The 21,220-nt window shown below is 36.1% G+C and overlaps 1 protein-coding gene across 1 annotated transcript; it reads left to right on the top strand.

Moving 5' to 3' along the window:
- Positions 1 to 7,342: 7,342 nt before the first annotated feature.
- On the top strand, positions 7,343 to 13,075 carry LOC109205969 (proline transporter 2-like). Its single transcript, XM_019368735.1, has 7 exons — positions 7,343 to 7,720; positions 8,934 to 9,158; positions 9,271 to 9,365; positions 10,132 to 10,321; positions 11,543 to 11,667; positions 12,232 to 12,447; positions 12,609 to 13,075. Exons 1-7 carry the CDS (start codon positions 7,642 to 7,644, stop codon positions 12,984 to 12,986), a joined length of 1,308 nt encoding a protein of 435 aa, XP_019224280.1. The 5' UTR covers positions 7,343 to 7,641; the 3' UTR covers positions 12,987 to 13,075.
- Positions 13,076 to 21,220: the final 8,145 nt, after the last annotated feature.

The following is a 21,220-nucleotide window of genomic DNA, read 5'->3' on the forward strand; positions in this document are numbered from 1 at the left end:
ACTTTAAGAATTACTTGAAACATAAGCGCAAGGAGATGACGCTTGAAGACCTTATTGTTCGTCTACGGATTGAAGAGGACAACAAGGCTGCTGAGAAGAAATCTCGTGGAAATTCAACAATAATGGGTGCAAATATTGTTGAGGAAGCTTCAACGAGTAAAAAGAGAAAGAAGCCGTCTGGATCAACGAATTATCCAAGCAAGAAGAGGTTCAAAGGTAATTGCCACAACTGTGGAAAGGTTGGACACAAGGCTACTGAATGTCGTGCAGCAAAGAAGGACAAGAAGAAAAGACAAGCAAACATGATTGAGAAGAATGATGAAATAGACGACCTATGTGCCATGTTTTCAGAATGCAACCTAGTCGGAAATCCTAGAGAATGGTGGATTGATTCAGGAGCAACTCGACATGTCTGTGCTAACAAGGAGTTGTTTACTTCTTATGCTCCTGCTGGACCCGATGAAACAATGTTTATGGCAAACTCCGCTACTGCAAAAATTGAAGGAACGGGCAAGGTGGCTTTGAAGATGACTTCGGGAAAGATTGTGACCCTAAAAGATGTTCTTCATGTTCCTGAAATGCGGAAGAATTTAGTCTCAACATCACTTCTAGTCAAGAATGGCTTTAAGTGTGTTTTTATTTCCGACAAGGTTGTAATTAGTAAGAATGAAATGTATGTAGGAAAAGGTTACCTGACTGAGGGCCTTTTTAAGCTCAATGTAATTGCCATTGATATGAATAAAATTTCAGCTTCTTCTTACTTGCTTGAGTCAAATAATTTATGGCATGAACGCTTAGGCGCAACTTCAAAACTTTGCGAAAAATGATTAATTTGGAAGTATTACCTATGTTTGAATGCAATAACTCGAAATGTCAAATATGTATGAAATCAAAGTATGTTAAGCATCCTTATAAGTCAGTTGAAAGGAATTCAAATCCTTTAGACTTAATTCACACGGATATTTACGACATGAAGTCAATACCATCTCGCGATGGAAAAAAGTATTTCATAACTTTTATTGACGACAGTACAAGATATTGCTATATTTACTTACTTAATAGTAAAGATGAAGCAATAGACGCATTCAAGCAATACAAAAATGAAGTTGAAATGCAATTAAACAAAAAGATTAACATGATAAGAAGTGATAGAGGTGGGGAATATGAATCTCCTTTTGAAGAAATATGTTTGGAAAATGGCATTATTCACCAAACAACTGCCCCATACTCACCGCAATCTAATGGAATTGCAGAAAGAAAGAATAGAACATTAAAGGAGATGATGAACGCCTTATTAATAAGTTCTGGTTTACCTCAGAACTTGTGGGGGGAAGCTATTCTTACAGCTAATCAAATACTGAATCGAGTTCCCCATAGCAAAACACAATCCATTCCATATAAAAAATGGAAAGGAAGAAAACCTAACTTAAAATATTTTAAAGTGTGGGGGTGTTTGGCTAAAGTGCAAAAACCCAAAAGGGTAAAAATTGGACAAAAAACTGTTGATTGCGTTTTCGTAGGATATGCAACAAATAGTAAGGCATATCGATTTCTGGTTCATAAATCAGAAAATTCCGACATTCACATTAATACGGTAATTGAATCGGATAATTCTGAATTTTTTGAAAATATTTATCCGTATAAAATGGAATGTGAGTCGTCTAATGAAAAATCTAAGCGACCTCGGGAAGAAGCAAAGGAAAGTACGTTTGATGAAGAAAATCCAAGACGTAGTAAACGTCAAAGGATAGCTACTTCCTTTGGACCAAATTTTCTGGCATTCTTATTGGAAAATGAGCCTCAAACATTCAAAGAAGCAATGTCTTCCTCGGAAGCACAATATTGGAAAGAGGCAGTCAATAGTGAGATAGAATCCATATTAAGTAATCATACCTGGGAATTCGTTGATCTTCCTCCGGGAAATAAACCTTTGGGTTCTAAATGGATTTTCAAAAGGAAAATGAAAGCTGATGGTACTATTGACAAATATAAGGCAAGATTAGTTGTTAAAGGGTTTAGATAACGAGAAGGTCTTGATTACTTTGACACATACTCGCCGGTAACAAGGATTACATCTATCCGGGTGTTAATAGCGTTAGCCGCCGTGTATGGCCTTCAAATCCATCAGATGGATGTAAAGACGGCCTTCTTAAATGGGGATTTAGAGGAAAAAATCTATATGGAACAACCTGAAGGGTTTGTAGTCCCTGGAAAAGAAAAGAAGGTGTGTCGACTTGTCAAGTCACTTTACGGACTAAAACAAGCACCAAAATAATGGCATGCGAAATTTGACCAAACAATGTTGTCAAATGGTTTCAAGATCAATGAGTGTGACAAATGTGTTTACATTAAGAGTACTACAAATCAAATAGTCATTGTTTGTTTATATGTGGATGATATGTTGATAATGAGTAACGATATTGCTAACATAAATGCTACTAAGTGCATGCTTACTAAGTAAATTTGATATGAAAGACTTAGGAGTTGCAGATTTAATTTTGGGAATCAAGATCCTACAGACTCCTCAAGGTCTAGCTTTGTCTCAATCTCATTATATTAAAATGGTTCTTGAAAAGTTCAAATATTTGGAATTTAAAGAAGCAAAAACGCCAATTGATTTAAACCATATTCTTGCAAAGAATAAAGGTGAAAGAAAATCTCAATTGGAATATGCTCGAGTGTTGGGAAGTTTGATGTACATTATGAATTGTACATGACCTGATATAGCTTGTGCAATAAGCAAGCTTAGTCGATACACAAGTAATCCCAACCAAGCTCATTGGTTAGCAATGAAACGAGTCTTGGGATATTTGAAATATACTCAAGACTATGCAGTGCATTACAATAATTATCCCGCAGTTATTGAGGGATATAGTGATGCAAATTGGATCACCGGATCAACGGAAACAAAATCCACAAGTGGATACGTTTTTACTATTGGTGGGGGAGCAGTGTCTTGGAAGTCGTCCAAACAGACATACATCGCTCGCTCTACAATGGAGTCTGAGTTTATAGCTTTAGACAAGGCCGGTGAAGAAGCTGAATGGCTCCGGAATTTCTTAGAAGACATTCCTTTTTGGCCCAAACCTTTGGCACCTGTATGCATACATTGCGACAGTCAAGCAGCAATAGGAAGGGCTGGGAGCGTTATGTATAACGGGAAATCTCGTCACATTCGACGAAGGCATAATACTGTTAGACAACTACTCTCTAGTGGAATTATCACTATTGATTATGTAAGATCAAAGGATAATGTGGCGGATCCGCTTACAAAAGGCCTAACTAGAGAGGGAGTTGAGAAGTCATCAAAGGGAATGGGACTATGGCCGAGGACAAGTCACTATGGCGGTAACTCTACCTAGAAGACTGGAGATCCCAAGATCTAGGTTCAAGGAGATCAAACAAAGTCATTAGTGACGGTTCAACATTGTCAAATAAAATTTTGGTCGATTCTCGTGATGCAGACAATGTTCAGTACCAAGGATAAAGCGTTAGAATTTTTTAATGATTTCTAAGTTTGATATGGGGTATATCAAATAGTGTATCTACGGGATAACACTTTTAGGAATCACCTATATAAGTGTGAAGTGTAAGCCGCTTCAAAGAGAATGTTGTAAGGCCAATTCTCTATGCACTTATGAAACCAGGCGGTGTTCATGGCTAAAACGAACACAACAATGAGAACCAAAAGATGGATAAGGATTAATTGTGTGACATATGTTGTCTAGGTATACACTAAAGCCCGACGGTTCAAAGATATCAAATCTACCGATTGACCGAGTATATCCGATATATGCTCACTACGAAAGTTCAAGGGGAAACCTACTTATCCCGATGCAATTAGTCCTTAGTTGCGAATCACACAATTTTTTTTTTCATGTTCATCATTCCCCATTCATGTGGGGGATTGTTGGGGTTGAAGTGGTAGTGTGAATGGGAAATGAGGAAAAAAGGTGAAAAGGCAATTTTGGCTTTTGCACTTTGTCCCTCATTGGTTAAAGACAAGAATTTTGTTGGGTTTAAATATAGAAGCACTTCCTTAAGCTCTTAAAAGGAGCTAATAGGAAGGGGCCTCGCGTCGTCGTCGTCGTTGCTCGCTCGGCTTGGATTCGGATTCGGTCAATTGATATGATTGATTGACTTAATTGACTTAATTTTTTGGCTCGGCTTCGGCTTCGGCTTCGGATTCGGTCAATTGATATGATTGATTGACTTAATTTATTTGTAATGTTAAATTAATTAATTTCCGTCTTTAATGCTTCATCTCCTTCTTCTTTCTGCATCATTACTTTCAAAATAAAGTAAGTCAAGGTCGTGTGATTTTCACCATTATTTTGAGTTCGCTGATAACTTAGTGGTTTGAAGTGCCGCTACCGCTAAGTTGGAAGTTCCGTTCTATCCTGGGAAGAATTTATCCGTTAACCTTGGGCAACAGTGAGGGGATAAGATTCTTTAAGGACACACAAGGAATTTGTGGGCTCAGAACATAATCTGTTCATTTACTTTTCCTGTTTTTTTTTTAGTCACTTAAAAATTTCAGATTGTTTAACATTAATTAGTCGGTTAGAAGCAGTTATACCGTATATATGTTTTTTTTAGTCACTTAAAAATTTCAGATTGTTTAACATTAATTAGTCGGTTAGAAGCAGTTATACCGTATATATACTGTAGCTACCTTGTTCAATAGAGTGTGAGCTCATTATTTTTCATTTCATCAATTTTGCAATTCCACTATCCTCTGCGATTCTCTCTCTTTCAAAGCTTCATCAGAGTAAACCTAGAGCTCAATCCATGGAGATTAATATTTAGTCTGTCACTTTTTGGTCAACCTGCGGTTGCTCCTGCAATCTCAAACCACAAAAAGAGGAGCAAGATTTTGAGCAGTTTCAGATTGTTACTTCTGCAGGAGTACGTGATAAATTCTACTTGCATCACTACACGAAAATTAGAAACATAATTGTACTAAAGTTTCAGTCACTTACAAAAGCTAACACACGAGGGAGTACGTGGGAGTAAGGCGACTGAGAAATTTATCCAAGGGATTAAACAGTATTATAGTGTCACATTTAGAATTTAAATATGTGATGTAAAGTAATTTTTGAACGTTTTTCTTACTATATTAAAATCTTCCCTCATGATATGGGATACAAAAGTTCATATATCTCTAATTTTTTTGCGCAGTACAATTTTTTTTCGACAAAGATATTTAATAAAACTCTTTCTTCCCTTTAGCCCTGTGATTAGCAGTAACGTCTCGGTCGAAACTTAACCTAATCCAGAGTTTATACTAAATTATACAAATTTATTATAACTAAATTAAAAAAACTATTATATTAATTAATTATAATTTAGTAATAACCATATTTATAGTAACATGATTTTGTCATCTATTTATTGGTTAGTATAAATATTTGTGTTTACCTAATTCTCTATGTTTCCAATAATAATCTATATCTATATATTATTAAAAGGAGAGGAAAAAGCCCTCTGCTTAAGCCAAGTGGCAACCTAAAAAAACGCCACATGGCATAATTAGTTATTTAGTTTAGAATTAGTTATTGGTTATTATTTTTGAATTTAAATATATATAAAAAACGAAAATAATAAAATAAAATATAAAACTACCATATATATTAATTGATTACTTTATTTGGATAAATAAATATAGATATCTTATAATTAAATATATAAAAACGAAAAATAAATATATAAAAAAATAACTACCCACTCCAACTGGATGGGAGTAGTTTCAAGTTGGAGTTTTTAATAAAATAAAAGGCAAAAAAAATAGCTATAAAAAATGGAAAAAGAGAAGAAAAACTACCCATTCAAATCGGGAAGTAGTTTCAAGTTGGAGTTTTAAAATAATTTTAAAATAAAAATGAAATTAAAAAAATAATGAGTTACCAATTCAAATTTGGGAGTAGTTTCAAAGTGGAGTTTTAAAAATCATTTTAAAATATAAAAAAACGAAAATAAAGAAATTAAAAAACTTTCAGAAAAATATTCAATAAAGTAATATGCTAATAAATATTTCTATTAAAAATGTAATAATATTAAATATTAGATGATATAATAAAGAAAAATACATAACAAAAAATTTATTCAATGCACACCCTGTATAAGTCCCGACAGTTTAACAGAGATTTTATTCATTAAAAATTAGATAATATTATTAAGAACAACATAATAAAATTTAAAACAAAAAAAATATTTAATCAGTAATAAATTATATATCTTCTCATATATTACAAAAAGAATGCGAACACTAAAAATTGGCTAATATAATAAAGAAAAATATAGAACAAAAGTTATTGGTTATTATTTCTGAAATTTAATATATATAAAAAATGAAAATAATAAAATAAAAGAAAAAACTAACACACACACACATATATATATATATATATATATATATATGTATGTATGTATATATTGGTTACTTTATTTGAATTAATAAATATAGATATCTTATAATTAAATATAATTAAAAAAATGAAAAATAAATATATAAAATAATAACTACCCATTCAAATTTGGTGGGAGTAGTTTCAAGTTGGAGTTTATAAATTATCTTAAAATAAAAAAGCAAAAAAAAAAATAGCTATAAAAAAAACGAAAGAAAGAGAAGAAAAACTACCCATTCAAATCGGGATGTAGTTTCAAGTTGGAGTTTTAAAATAAGAAACGAAATTAAAAAAATAATAAATTACCAATTCAAATTGGGGATTAGTTTCAAGTTGGAGTTTAAAATTATTTTAAAATAAATAAAACGAAAATAAAGACATAAAAAAACTTTCAGAGAAAAATATTTAATAAAGTAATATGCTAATAAAACTTTCTATTAACAATGTAATAATACCAAATATTAGATGATATAATAAAGAAAAATACATAACAAAAAAGTTATTCAATGCGCTCCCTGTATAAGTCCCGTTAGTTTAACAAAGATTTTGTTCATTAAAATTTAGATAATATTATTAAGAACAACAGAATAAAATTTAAAATAAAAAAATATTTCAACAGTAATAAATTATAAATCTTCTCATATATGACAAAAAGAGAGTTAATATTAAATATTGGTTAATATAATAAAAAAAATATAGAATAAAAAAGTTTTTCACTAATTATATAAGTACTTTTGATTTAATAGAGATTTCATTATTGGGTATATCGTATTAACAAGTAAGATGACAATTGAATTTTATTAAAGCAATACAATCTAATAGGATCAAACAAGCCCGATCATAATTTAATTTAATTAATATTTTTTAATACTGAGTTGAAATAAAAAAGAAAAGAAAAGTGGAACAGGACCGACGACGGGACCCATGTGGGAACTAATGAAAATAATCGCAGGGGAGATGGAAGGCGTCAGGATATTGAGAAACTTGGCCAACCCAATTAGAGGTTGACATTACATGAGAAAGACAACAAGTAACCGAGCAGAAAGGGATCCGAAATTATTTTCTTGTTTATGGTGTTGGCGGGTCCTCTGGAAATTAGGCAGAGCTGGCTCCGATTGAATTAGCTTCAGCTGAGAAGCAATTGGAGCTGGCGTTCGACGACGTCATAATTAGGGATGGGGCGGAGGAGGAGAGCATCTTGCTCTTGGCCGGACGGGAGACTGAGATAGTTGAAATGGGAAACGATAACCCTTCTCGGAAAGAGAATGTGGACGATCAATACCCTGTTCATACCGCCCACCAAGTCAGCAACGGTCTCTTCCGCTTTTCCAATTTTCATTTTCATTTAACCAATTTTCGATTTGGTTAAATTCCTCTTTTATTCAATTGTGACAAGTGATCATAAATGATTAACTGTTCCATTCTGTGATCTGTTATACTTGGTAACTAAAGTAACCTGTTTTGCCTTTTCTTTATTGTAAGCTCTGCTGTTTTTTGCTGTAACTATATCATTGGCATCATTGCTGTTAACTCAGTTGTAGTTTTGGTGCATCACGGTGTTAACATGGAGGGCCTTATATTGACAGTTTATTTTTTTTCTGAACATGATTTGATGAAAAAAGGATGACAATTACAAATTGAGGCCATTGATCCATTGATTTTCAGCTGGCACATTGCAACTTTAAGTTACTTGACTTTTCGCCTCAGTAATTTCTGTGTGAACAGCACCTCACTCTATATTTGTAAAGTTGTCATTAATATTCAGTATACATGATCATTTGTAGAATCCACATAAAGCTCACTTAATAAAGATCCAATAGAACAGACTTACATTTGACTTGGGTGCTTTTGTCCAGTAACTTGCAAGAATTAAGAAAGCTGAATTAAATGAGAAATTTATTGTGTTTATGCATTTTCCAACTTTTTCCCTCGTTCAAATGGCTAAATTAATCCATGTGTATACTCTATCTATATGAATTTAATTTGTTACATAACTATAAAGGATCTGTTTGGATTCCAAATTTATTCAATTTTGACAAGTGCAGAGAAAGAATGAGCCGTTTGGACAACTTTTGGGAAAAGCTTATTGATAATCTTTTCAAAGAAAAAGTTTGTGCAAAAATGAGATGTGGTTGGATATTTGTAGTTTTATTTAAAAGACCTGTGAATGTTTTATGAGTAGAAGCAGAACCTTTATTTGAAAGACACCTCAAACCATTTCTTCAAAACCACAGTTTTTTTTTTCGAAAAGAAAACCCTAAATAAAAAAGTTTTTGAAAAATATATTGCAAGATCTCAAAAAGAATTTCATGGAAAAACTCCACCTTTGTTTCCCATTCTGTCCCTTGAAAAATTAAGAAAAGAGTACTTCTGTGATGTGTTATGATATTTATAAAAGAACCTGTTTTTCTTTGTTTTTTCTGTATCTCTGATCTCTGTTGGTTTTTTTTCTGTAACTCTATCACTGGCATCAATGCTGTTGACTCATTGGAATTTTGCGTTTCCTTTTTTTTTCTTTTTTTGCAGATTCATGGTTTCAGGTAGGAATTCTTCTCAGCATGGGTGTCAACAGTGCATACGCGCTGGGATATTCTGGCACAATCATGGTTCCTCTAGGTTGGATAGGTGGTGTAGTTGGTCTAATTTTATCGACAATGGTATCATTGTATGCAAGTATTCTTACTGCTAAACTCCATGAAGTTGGGGGAAAGAGGCATATCAGATATAGGGACCTTGCAGGATATTTATATGGTACAGATAATAAAGGAAACACATCAACTGATGTGCAGGCATCAGACATCATTCTTTTTATTTCTTGACAATTATTTGTTTGAATAAAATTGAGCTTGTTTTGTTACTGCAGGAAGGACAGCATACTTGCTTGTCTGGGCATTACAATATGCGAATCTCTTCTTGATAAATATTGGATATATTATCATGGCTGGTTCAGCATTGAAGGTCAGATATATTCTTTTCCTGTCCTCCAAACCTTCGTTTCTTATTTACTCGGTGAGACACGTTAGCAGAACCATTACCATTCCCCTCTACCTTTGCCAAAGGAAAGAGAAAGATCATACAGAGAAAAAGAAAGGCCAAGAAGGCGGGTACGGAGTTGCCAGATAAAGATGATTAATAACTGAGTCTTTTTACATTTTCGGTTTTGTGATGTTGGCTTGACTTATTGTTTAGTTCTTCTGCTGCAAATTTTTGTTTGCTTGGTAGATTTTGACAGTATGATTACTTTGTGTATCTTTTTTCTTTGAGAAGGTGACATATCTCTGTGTGTGTGTGTGTGTGTGTGTGTGTGTGTGTGTATATAAACTGGAGCTACACAAAGCAGTGTGTCCCACATAATTACAAGGTGGAATACAAACTGACGCCCAAATCCTTCACATCTACAAATAATCTAGCACCTCAAAAATAGACTCAGCATCCTTTAAGTATTCTCGTTTACACCAAAAATAAAAAAGGACTAAACAATTCGTCTTCATCTTCTGCAAGGAACTGTTGTTGCCTTCAAAACATCTGTGTTTTCTCTCCTTCCAGATTGTCCACCAAATACAAGCTGGGACAATCCTCCATCTCTCTTTTTGGCTGGGAAGCCTGCCATCTGTATTCCAACATGCTAGCACATCTAGGATACTCCTTTGTGTATCTTTTGTGAATACAATATCTAAACTAACTTTTCTTAGTACATACTCATTTGACTTGATTGCCATGCCAGGCCTTCTATCTTCTCTTTAGGGATGACCATCAGCTGAAGCTGCCACATTTCATAGCGATCGCTGGATTTGCATGCGTGCTTTTTGCCATTGCAACACCCCATTTATCAGCATTAAGGGTTTGGCTGGGGGTTTCATCATTATGCTTGCTACTGTATCTCTGTATAGCATTTGTGTTGTCTCTTGAAGATGGTATGCTACTTCCTCTCTTTAATGTTTAACTAGCCAGCATAGTGCATTGCATGCTTGTGCCATAGTTGGTATTGATTTAATAATGTATCAAAATGAGCACAACATCACCCTCATGAATTGTGCATAATATTACTGCCCATATAGGCAAAATAACTTGAGCAAATATCCATGGTTTGTTTGAAAGTTCAGTGCAATGTTGTGTCCCGATATCAAATGTCACCAGTATGTGAAATATACATAAAAAGACATCTAGGTTTACCAGTGCAGCTTGTTCCTGCCTTTGTAGTGATTTTGTTTCTGCTTGAGATTTCTTGTAAAGTGATTTGAAAATCCAAAAACTTCAAACGAAATATGCTTTCTCAAAATATTAGAAGAGTTCATTATAAGCACTTAACTCGGGAAATAATAATTATACACTAAAAGAATTAGTCCCTTGTTTTCGTTGTCACATTTCTCCTTAGTCAACAGCATTCCTAGTTGTCTTAATCTTCAGAAAGCTGTCATATGGTAGTAAAGACATCATATTCACTTCCACTTTATCATTATATGAGGGGAAGCATTCACTGGAAAATCCACTTTATCATTATATGAGGTGAAGCATTCACTGGAAAATGCCTGCTCACGAAGAGGGTGATCCTATTTGTTTGCCTGGTATTTCATACAAGCACATTGATAGTTTCCTTGATGAGCATCTCGAGAACCATGCGGAATTGGAAATTTGTAGTGTTTAGAATTATGGGAAGCAATTAAACTATTAAAAGAATAATATCTTTCTTCCTGAGCCAAATGGAGGAAAATATGAACTTCTTCTTCTCCTTGTATTTCTCTTTTCATTTTCTTGTTCTTCCCAAAGCATCTAGAGTTTTCATCCTGGCCAGTGGAGTGTTAGAACTTCTTTTTTTCAGTTTACTTGAATTTTCTTGTAGTATTAGCACCGTATTTAGACTTCTGTTTGGGTCTGAAACTAGTGCATGATGATGAATGTCTGATTTTTCATGACATGCATATCCATGAGATATGGAAGCGTCATAACAGTGTCTGGATAGATGGTTCTTTTGGCCTTCACTGGAATGGTAAGGATGTAGGTTGCCTTTCATTAGCTTGCCATTGGATTGATTTCTAGCAACTTTGATTTAAACAGCTTATTATGTTATATTTAGTTTTCCCAGGCACGTTTTCTTTTCTTTTACTAAAGCCGGTAAATTTTTTCCCATGATACAGGTATGAAGGCTCCTCCAAGGGACTACAGCATTCCAGGATCAGAAGTAAACAGGATCTTTGCAACTATTGGTGCAGTTGGGAACCTCGTTTTTGCATTTAACACGGGAATGATACCAGAGATACAGGTCAGAAAATAAAACCGTGAACTTATGTGATCAGGCCATCCTTTGTTATGACTTTAAAGCAAGTAATAAATTAACCTCCTTCCAATCATCTTACTTGATTTATGTTTCTATTGCCCATCTCAGTTACATCCCTGAAATTTTTACCAGTGGTTGCTGGGTAATATCTAGTTGATACACTGAACTCGTATTCTCCCAGTTTGCTCATTATCAGAGTGGATGGACTTCTACCCACATGTAATCAGGGTTGGGGTGTTTATCCGATATCTCTATCTTTTAATTACATTACTTCTTAGATTAAATAGCTGACCCAATAGACCAATCAATTCAACATGATTTACCTTTCCATTTTCGACTTCCATCTCTAAGACCTCATTTGCTGATTGACTGATACAGTCATTTGAAATAAAGTAAAAAATTTCAGAATTTGCTCCAAGAAAGGCAAGTCACTTGTTTTGCCAGAGAGAAAAGCTGTTGGTTACTCTTGCACTTGTTCGGCTTCTTTTTAATTAGTTTTATTCACCCTGTTGTAGTTAATACAATATCTTTGAATCCGTCTTGTTACAGGCTACAGTCAGACCACCTGTAATTGAGAACATGTTGAAAGCTCTGTTCTTTCAGTTCACAGTGGGAGTTGTGCCCTTGCATGCTGTTACTTATATGGGTTATTGGGCTTATGGATCTAGCGCTTTGTCTTATTTGCTGAACAATGTTCATGGTCCAGTTTGGTTGAAGGGCGTTGCTCACATGTCTGCTTTCATACAATCGATCATCACTTTGCATGTAATCATCGCCCTTCACTTTGGTTTGAGATTTCGTTCTAATCATTTTCTCGTTACAGTTGATTACTTGTCCTTGGAGATGTAAATCCCTCCAAGTTTCCATGTCTTCTAGTCTTGTCTTCTGATCTTAGTGTTGCTTTTGCTTTTTGCTGCTACTTACAGATATTTGCAAGTCCGACATATGAGTTTCTGGATACGACATATGGAATCAAAGGAAGTGCTTTGGTTCCTCGTAACATTGCATTCAGACTGGTTGTTAGAGGAGGTTACCTTGTCTTGACCACTTTCCTGTCGGCTTTGCTGCCTTTCCTGGGAGACTTCATGAGCCTCACTGGCGCAATCAGCACATTTCCACTCACATTCGTACTGCCAAACCACATGTACCTTGTTGCAAGGAAAAACAAGTTGTCTAGCTTACAGAAGAGCTGGCATTGGTTAAACTGTGTCTTCTTTGGTTGTATATCAGCTGCTGCATTTGTAGCTGCCTTAAAGCTTATTGTAGTAAAGACTCAAACATTCCATTTTTTCGCTGATATATAGTTTTCCTTAGTGGGGTTTCAATTTTATTTATTTATTTATTAGCAACTTAACATTAGTATTAGTTGAATAATGCAGCTTGGTTTCAGTCATTTCCCCGTGATAATCTGATTAGAATTCAAGTGATTAATAATCAGGTTTAGTGAATCTTGTGGTGCCATGCAATATTATCCATTTGCAGGAACATTGAATTTGAAAATTTTGAGTGAGACATGGATAAGATGTGGTTCCAATTCTTACCCTTTTGATCCTAGTATCATTTTTCATTTAGCTTAATAAGAGAAGGCTTTGCGCTCATGGCCTGGTAGGTCAGAAAGACTAATACAGGGCTCCAAGCCTCCAACGTATGATATGAATATGCAAATTTGATTATTAAGTTGAGGTTTGATAAATGAGTTTCAGTTCAAACCTCGTAGATTAACTTCACAAGATATTTTAGCCTTGGAGGCTCCTAGAATTTTTTATAAGAATACATCAGTTAATGATCACCTCAGCAAGGAATATGTATACGATCAAATCGGGCTTGCCCCTTTTTATGGCTGATCGAGACCGGGGCGTGACAGGCCAAGGTTCGATCCAATGTCGTATTGGATCGTGATACAAAGTTTGATTGCCGGGCTCGTGACTCAGGGACCGATCGAGATCGAGATCAGCCAAGACCGAGACCGAGCGGGAAAGAGATCGAGCAAGATCGAGGCAAGCATGTCGAACCAAATAACGGAAAGCCGAGATATCCGCGATCGAGCGAGGATCACGGCGGAAGTCTCGGCACGCATCAAGGAGAGACCGATTTATCAGTTAATCATGGGATTTCTTATCGTATTTAGAATTGTACTAGAAGTAGGACTCCCCTACTATACAAAGGGGACATGATCATATGTATTCAGGATCATATTCATGTTACAAAAGCAATATATTATCTTTCTCTTAAGCTCTCAATATTTTTGTCACTTTGTACATACTTTCCGGCGAAATATTTACTTGATTCGAGGGCAACCTAGCTCAAGGATCAAAGCTACACATCTCAGTCGGTTTGCTTTGCTTATATTTGCAGTTAATTTCATTATCGATTTATGTTTGCTTTCAAATATTTATGCTAAGTAAATCACATGTCCTTAAAACCACAGTATAAATTCAATTGTTATCCGTTCTTAGGGTAAACAGAATATTTAATGGGTGTCCAACCATACCACTTGGGAATTATTAAGGGATAAACACAACATTAAACACAGCACATCACCAAAAGATCCCCAAGTGGTATGGTTGAGCAACTATTAAATACTCTTTGCTGAGGTGATCACTAACTAATGTGTTCTTATAACAATATTACAACTTAAATATTTTCAAGTAACTTATAATGACCCGACATAATTGAGCAGACAATCGATCAATCCTAAAATTATCATAAAGAAAGGATTCAGAAAGACCAAGCCAAAAGAAGAGCAATTAATATTTGAAAGATAAAGAAAACGAAAGGGATACAGAAGCCACAACTGTCATATTGAGATAGAAATTTTTGTCTTGGGGCAGATAGTCTAGATTCCCCTTTAAGGTACATGCATTAATGTAAATCCCATTTGCTGTTACATTATCTAAATTCGTTTCCTTGTTATATACAACAAAAACAAAGTTGTTAAAAAAAAAAACAGTCAGACGAAAGAGTTCTGAAATAAACTAATACAAATAATTTAAATAAAGAGAGCTTATAAGCAAACAAAAAAATATAATATAGAACAAATAAACAATTTCAACATAAACCAAAATTAAATTTAACTGAAAGTTATACATCAACAACAACAACAACCCAGTAAAATCCCACAAGTGGGGTCTGGGGAGGGTTGTATGTACACAGACCTTACCCCTACCCCGAAGGAGTAGAGAGGCTGTTTCCGGAAGACCCTCGACTCAAGATAATAAGAAAAACAAAAAGGAGAGAATATTAGTTTCACCACAGAGATCATAGGAAAAATAGGAACATAAAATGCAGAAGGAAAAATGCAAAACAAAAATGATGGCTAGTAAATAGGTCCTGCACCGAAAAGAGAAAATAGTAAGACACGACAATGCCCCTAGCTATTTCAGACAAAAACCCTACCAGACTAGGCTCACAACAGTACAAGGTAACGCAAGACTCAACTACCTCCTAGCCTACAACGGTAATACTCGACCTCAACAACTTCCTATCAAGTGTCATGTCCTCGAAAATCTGAAGCCTCGCCATATCCTGCCTGATCACTTCTCCCCAATACTTCTTAGGCTGCCCTCTACCTCTTCTCGTGCCTTCTACAACCAGTCGCTCACACCTCCTTACTGGAGCATCTGGGCTTCTCCTCTGTACATGTCCGAACCATCTGAGCCTCGCTTCACGCATCTTATCATCAATGGGAGCCACGTGCACCTTCTCCCGAATATCATCATTTCTAATCTTGTCCATCCTAGTGTGCCCGCACATCCACCTCAATATTCTCATTTCTGCTACTTTCATCTTTTGGATATGTGAATTGTTAACAGGCCAACACTCAGCCCCATACATCCTGTCCGGTCTAACCACCGCTTTATAGAACTTACCTTTGAGTATCGTTGGCACTCTCTTGTGACACAAAACTCCGGATGCCAACCTCCATTTCATCCATCCTACCCCAATACGGTGTGCGACATCCTCATCGATCTCCCTTCCCCCGTTGATAACCGACCTAAGGTACTTGAAGCTGGCTCTACTTGGGATAACCTGTGATTCAAGCCTCACATCCACGCCCACTTCCCCCGGCTCAGTGCTGAACTTACACTCTAGGTATTCCGTCTTCGTTCTGCTCAGCTTGAAACCTTTAGATTTAAAAGTCTGTCTCCAATCTTCTAGTCTCTCGTTAACACCGGCTCGTGACTCATCAATCAGAATTATGTCATCGGCAAATAGCATGCACCATGACACCTCCCCCTGAATATGGTTTGTTAATGCATCCATCACCAGGGTGAATAAGAACGGACTGAGCGCGGAGCCTTGGTGTAACCCCATTTCAACCGGAAAATGCTCAGAGTCGCCTCCTACTGTCCTAACCCGGTCTTAGCCCCATCATACATGTCCCTTATCGCCATAATATAGGGAACCGACACACCTTTTGTCTCCAAGCATCTCCAGAGAACTTCTCTAGGAATCTTGTCATATGCTTTCTCTAGGTCAATAAACACCATGTGCAGATCCTTCTTTCTCTCTCTGTACAGTTCCACCAACCTCTTAGCAAGGTATATAGCTTCTGTGGTAGAACGACCCGGCATGAACCCGAACTGATTGTCGGATATAGACACTGTCATCCTCACCCTCGCTTCAACGACCCTCTCCCATACTTTCATGGTATGACTCAGTAATTTGATACCCCTATAATTGTTACAACTTTGGATATCACCTTTGTTCTTATACAATGGAACTACCGTACTCCACCTCCACTCATCCGGCTTCCTCTTCGCCTTAAAAATAACATTAAACATCCTCCTATACATCATTTCAACAAATATTCTTGCATTTTGTACAGAAAATTGTAAGAGAGAAAAACAAATTAACTTTGAATAAAGTTTTAAGTGTTTGAAGTAAGATAAAGGTAAAAAGTTATTAGCACCAATGTTTTTACATATAAAAATAAATCTGAACGAAAACACTGTTTAAAATCCGAAAACTATTCCAGCATAATATACTACAGTTCGAATTTTTTATATGTGAACTTCAAGTATAATATACTGGAGTTCCAGCATACAGTAACGGATTCAGGATTTTAAAGTCATGGGTGTTGGCCGATAAAGATTTTGAAAGAATAGGAAAAATGAGTTTCATTGTGGGTGCTCACTCAATATTCATCTAAATATTTTTATAATTACCTATGCAAATTTACTAAATCTGGTCAAAGATAATGGATGCTTGAGCACCCACAAGTCACTATGTAGATCCGCCACTGCCAGCATAACATACTGGAGTTCCAGCATAATATACTGGTCCAACAGCAAAATAGTGGTTATTTTTCAATGACTTTGCAAACACTGGCTATTTTTCAATTACCAGTCCGAAAATTGACTAGCCCGTGCTATTTTCACCAAAAATAGGCCTAGCAATGGAGTCGACAATGATCAATAGTCCAAAATCAAATAGCCTATATTAAAAAAAAAATGATCTCATAGCACATAATAATTGTACTTCCATGATAGATGATTCTGAAATGGACTATTTAATACTTATTCAAAGAGCTCTTACATAGATCAAAGCCAGAATCTAAATATTTAATCAACTTCAGTTGATTACTCATGAAGGTCTATCTCTAATCTTTAGATCCTTACAATTAATATGTGACCTTTGCAGCTATCTAATGGACCTTTAGGAACTATTTCTTACTTAATTACAACTTGGACCAAAAATTATTTTATTGGCAACAATCCAATATTGATTTTAAAATGTCAAGCAACTTTAGTGGTTCACTTTCTTATTCCTCAAGATAGTTATCTACTGAGTCCTTAAAAATTATAGAGATCCTACAATCCTTTTAGAACAGGAATAATAGCTTGCGAACATAGTATTGTTGTAAATCTTACGGAAAATACTTCATCACGAAACTTGTATGAAATTCTTCAAAGTTTGAGGCGTGTCAAAGAAACTGTCCTTAAGGATATTACACCGAATTTGGATGTATCCCTCGGGATTCAACAAGCCTTTTTAGTATAAAACTAGGAGCATAAACTAACAAAGATTTATTCAGCTTGGTAGAAAATACAGCAGAAGGAAGAAGAGTATTTTCTGTATACTTAGTATCTACCACAAAAGAAAGAATGTATGTATATAAAGAATGTGTGTATATATAGATGAATGGAATCAAGTAGTTACAATGGGTGAGTAATGGTCCAATGGTTACAAATATAGAAGAATGATCCATTATTGCATGAAATAATAAAAACACTAAATATTAATAAAATGAATCTATACACTTTCAGGAAATATGATTCACACTTTCTCTTGAGATACCATATTCACTATTTATCTAACAAGTATTCTCTGAATTGCTTGTTATTTATCTGTATTGCTGTAAGTAAATAAAACAGTAATCTTTCTGAAAAAATAAAATAGAAAGTTAGTGGAAACAATTCTGAAAAATAATATTCGAACTTCAAAATAATTTTTGAAACGTTGAAGGAACAAATCGAGCCCACTGAATACACAGTGTGTCCTTAAGGAAATTATTCCCCTCAAGTACCCGAGGTTATGGAATATATCCTCCCAGGATAGAACGATTTAACTCACCGGAGTGTTGGTACCAAAAACGCTGATGATCAGCGAACCACTCGATGGCAGCAAAACACACTGAAATTTTAGTGCAGAAGAAGAAGAAGATAATCAAAAATTTTTGTAAGTAAATATTCTGGGATTTGAAGGTCTATTTATAGCCAACTTGGTGATGTTTCTGAAGAGGTTTGTAACCTTTCAAAATAGTCATGACTGTTGGAACAGGTGTGACCCTCTGAAGAGGTTTGCAACCTTTCAGAACAGTCATGGCTGTTGGAACAGGTGTGACCCTCTGAAGAGGTTTGCAACTTTTCAGAATAGTCATGGCTGTTGGAACAGGTGTGACACTGTTTCAGAACAACCATGGCTGTTGGAAAGAAAAACGGGCTAGACCGGACCGGGTTGCGGGTCATCCCTCCATTTCTTTTCCCACCATTTTCCATTCACACCTCTTTTGTTATTATTTATCAAATAACAAACCCAACAATCCCCCACATGAATGGGGAATGGCTATAAACTTAAAGGAATGCACGGACGTGTGTGTGTTTTACAAACAAGAATTGATTGCATCTCGATAAGTAGGTTTTCTTTTGAACTTTCCGTAGTGAACTTATATCGGATATACTTGGTCAATCGGTAGATTTGATATCTTTGAACCGTCGAGCTTTGTTGTATACCTAGACAACATAAGTCACACAATCAATCCTAACCTTCTATGGTTCTCACGGTTGTGTTCGTTTCAGCCATGAACACCGCCAGGCTTCATGAGTGCTTAGAGAATGGGCCTTTACTTTCATTCTCCTTGAAGCGGCTTACACTTCACACTCACATAGGTGATTCCTAAACGTGTAATCCTAAAGACACACTATCTGGTCATATCCTGCCAGACTTAGCAAATCATTAAAAAGCTTTAAGCTTTATTGACTCATCAAAAAAGCCTTAATGCTTTACCTCGTTTTTGAACATTGTCTTCATCACGCGAATGGGTTGAGTTAGTTGACAATGTTGAACCGCCATTCATAACTTTGTTTGATCTCTTTGAACCTAGCTCTTGGGATCTGCAGTCTGCTAGGTAGAGTTACCGCCATGATGACTTGTCCTAGGCCTTTAACCCCATTCCCTTTGATGATCTTTCAACTGCCTCTCTAGATAGGCCTTTTGTAAGTGGATCCGACACGTTATCTCTTGACTTTATGTAGTCAATTGTAATAACACCACTAGAGAATAGTTGTTTAACGGTATTGTGTCTCCGTCGGATATGACGAGATTTTCCGTTATACATAACGCTCCCTGCCCTACCTATTGCCGCTTGACTATCACAATGTATACATATAGGTGCCAAAGGTTTGGGCCAAAATGGAATATCTTCCAAGAAATTTCGGAGCCATTCAGCTTCCTCACCGGCCTTATCTAAAGCTATGAATTCAGATTCCATTGTAGAACGGGCGATGCACGTTTGTTTGGATGATTTCCAAGATACTGCTCCACCCCCAATTGTGAAAACATATCCACTCGTGGATTTAACTTCAGATGATCCGGTGATCCAATTTGCATCACTATATCCCTCGATCACGGAAGGATATTTGTTATAATGCAAAGCATAATTTTGGGTATGTTTCAGATATCCCAAAACTCGTTTCATTGCCATCCAATGTATTTGATTGGGATTACTTGTAAACCGACTCAGTTTGCTAATAGCACATGCTATATCTGGTCGCGTACAATTCATGATATACATCAAACTTCCCAATACTCTTGCATAGTTCAGTTGTGAGTCACTTTCACCTTCATTCTTTTGAAGTGCATAACTCACGTCAATTGGAGTCTTGGCAATTTTGAAATCCAAATACTTGAACTTGTCAAGTACTTTTTCAATGTAGTGAGACTGTGATAATGCTAGACCTTGTGGAGTCTTGCGAATTCTGATTCCTAAGATCACATCAGCAACTCCTAAATCTTTCATGTCGAATTTGCTAGCCAACATGCGCTTTGTAGCATTTATATCTGCCATACTTTTGCTTATTATCAACATGTCATCAACATATAAACAAACAATGACTTCATGACCTGGAGTATTTTTAATGTAAACACATTTGTCACACTCGTTGATTTTAATCCATTTGCCAACATTGTTTGGGGCTGAGATGGGGAGATCGATGGGGATGTTACGCACCGTATAGGAGTGGGGTGGATGAAATGGAGGTTAGCGTCTGGAGTCTTGTGTGACAAGAATGTGCCACCGAAACTCAAAGGTAAGTTCTATAAAGTGGTGGTTAGACGGCCATGTTGTATGGGGCTGAGTGTTGGCCAGTCAAGAATTCACATATCCAAAAGATGAAAGTAGCAGAAATGAGGATGTTGAGATGGATGTGTGGACACACTAGGCTGGATAAGATTCGAAATGAAGATATTCGGGAGAGGGTGGGCGTGGCTCCCGTGGACGACAAGATGCGGGAAGCGCGGCTTAGATGGTTCGGACACGTATGGAGGAGAAGCCTAGATGCACCGGTTAGGAGGTGTGAGCGGTTGACTTTGGCAGGTACGAGAAGAGGCAAAGGGCGGCCTAGGAAGTATTGGGGCGAGGTGATCAGGCAGGATATGGCGCGACTTCAGATTTCCGAGGAAATGGCTCTTGATAGGAACATGTGGAGGTCGAGCATTAGGGTGGTAGGTTAGGGGGTAGTCGTTAGTTCTTCCTTCTTTGTTCCGGGTAGTCTGTTAGAGTTTCGTTAGGTTTGTTAGCGGTCTTTGTTGTATCCACATTGGTGTTTTGCATAGTTTTGTGTTATTGTCCTTTCACTTATTTGTTGTGGTTATTTTCTTTCTGGTATCTTTTATTGTTACATGTCTTTTCTCTTATTTCTTTTCTGATATTATCGCTTTTCCTGTTGAGCCGAGAGTCTCCTGGAAACAGCCTCTCTGCCCTTTTCGGGGCAGGGGTAAGGTCTGCATACACTCTACTCTCCCCAGACCCCACTAG

This window comes from Nicotiana attenuata, unplaced genomic scaffold (genome assembly GCF_001879085.1).
Source record: "Nicotiana attenuata strain UT unplaced genomic scaffold, NIATTr2, whole genome shotgun sequence".
Lineage (NCBI taxonomy): Eukaryota > Viridiplantae > Streptophyta > Magnoliopsida > Solanales > Solanaceae > Nicotiana > Nicotiana attenuata.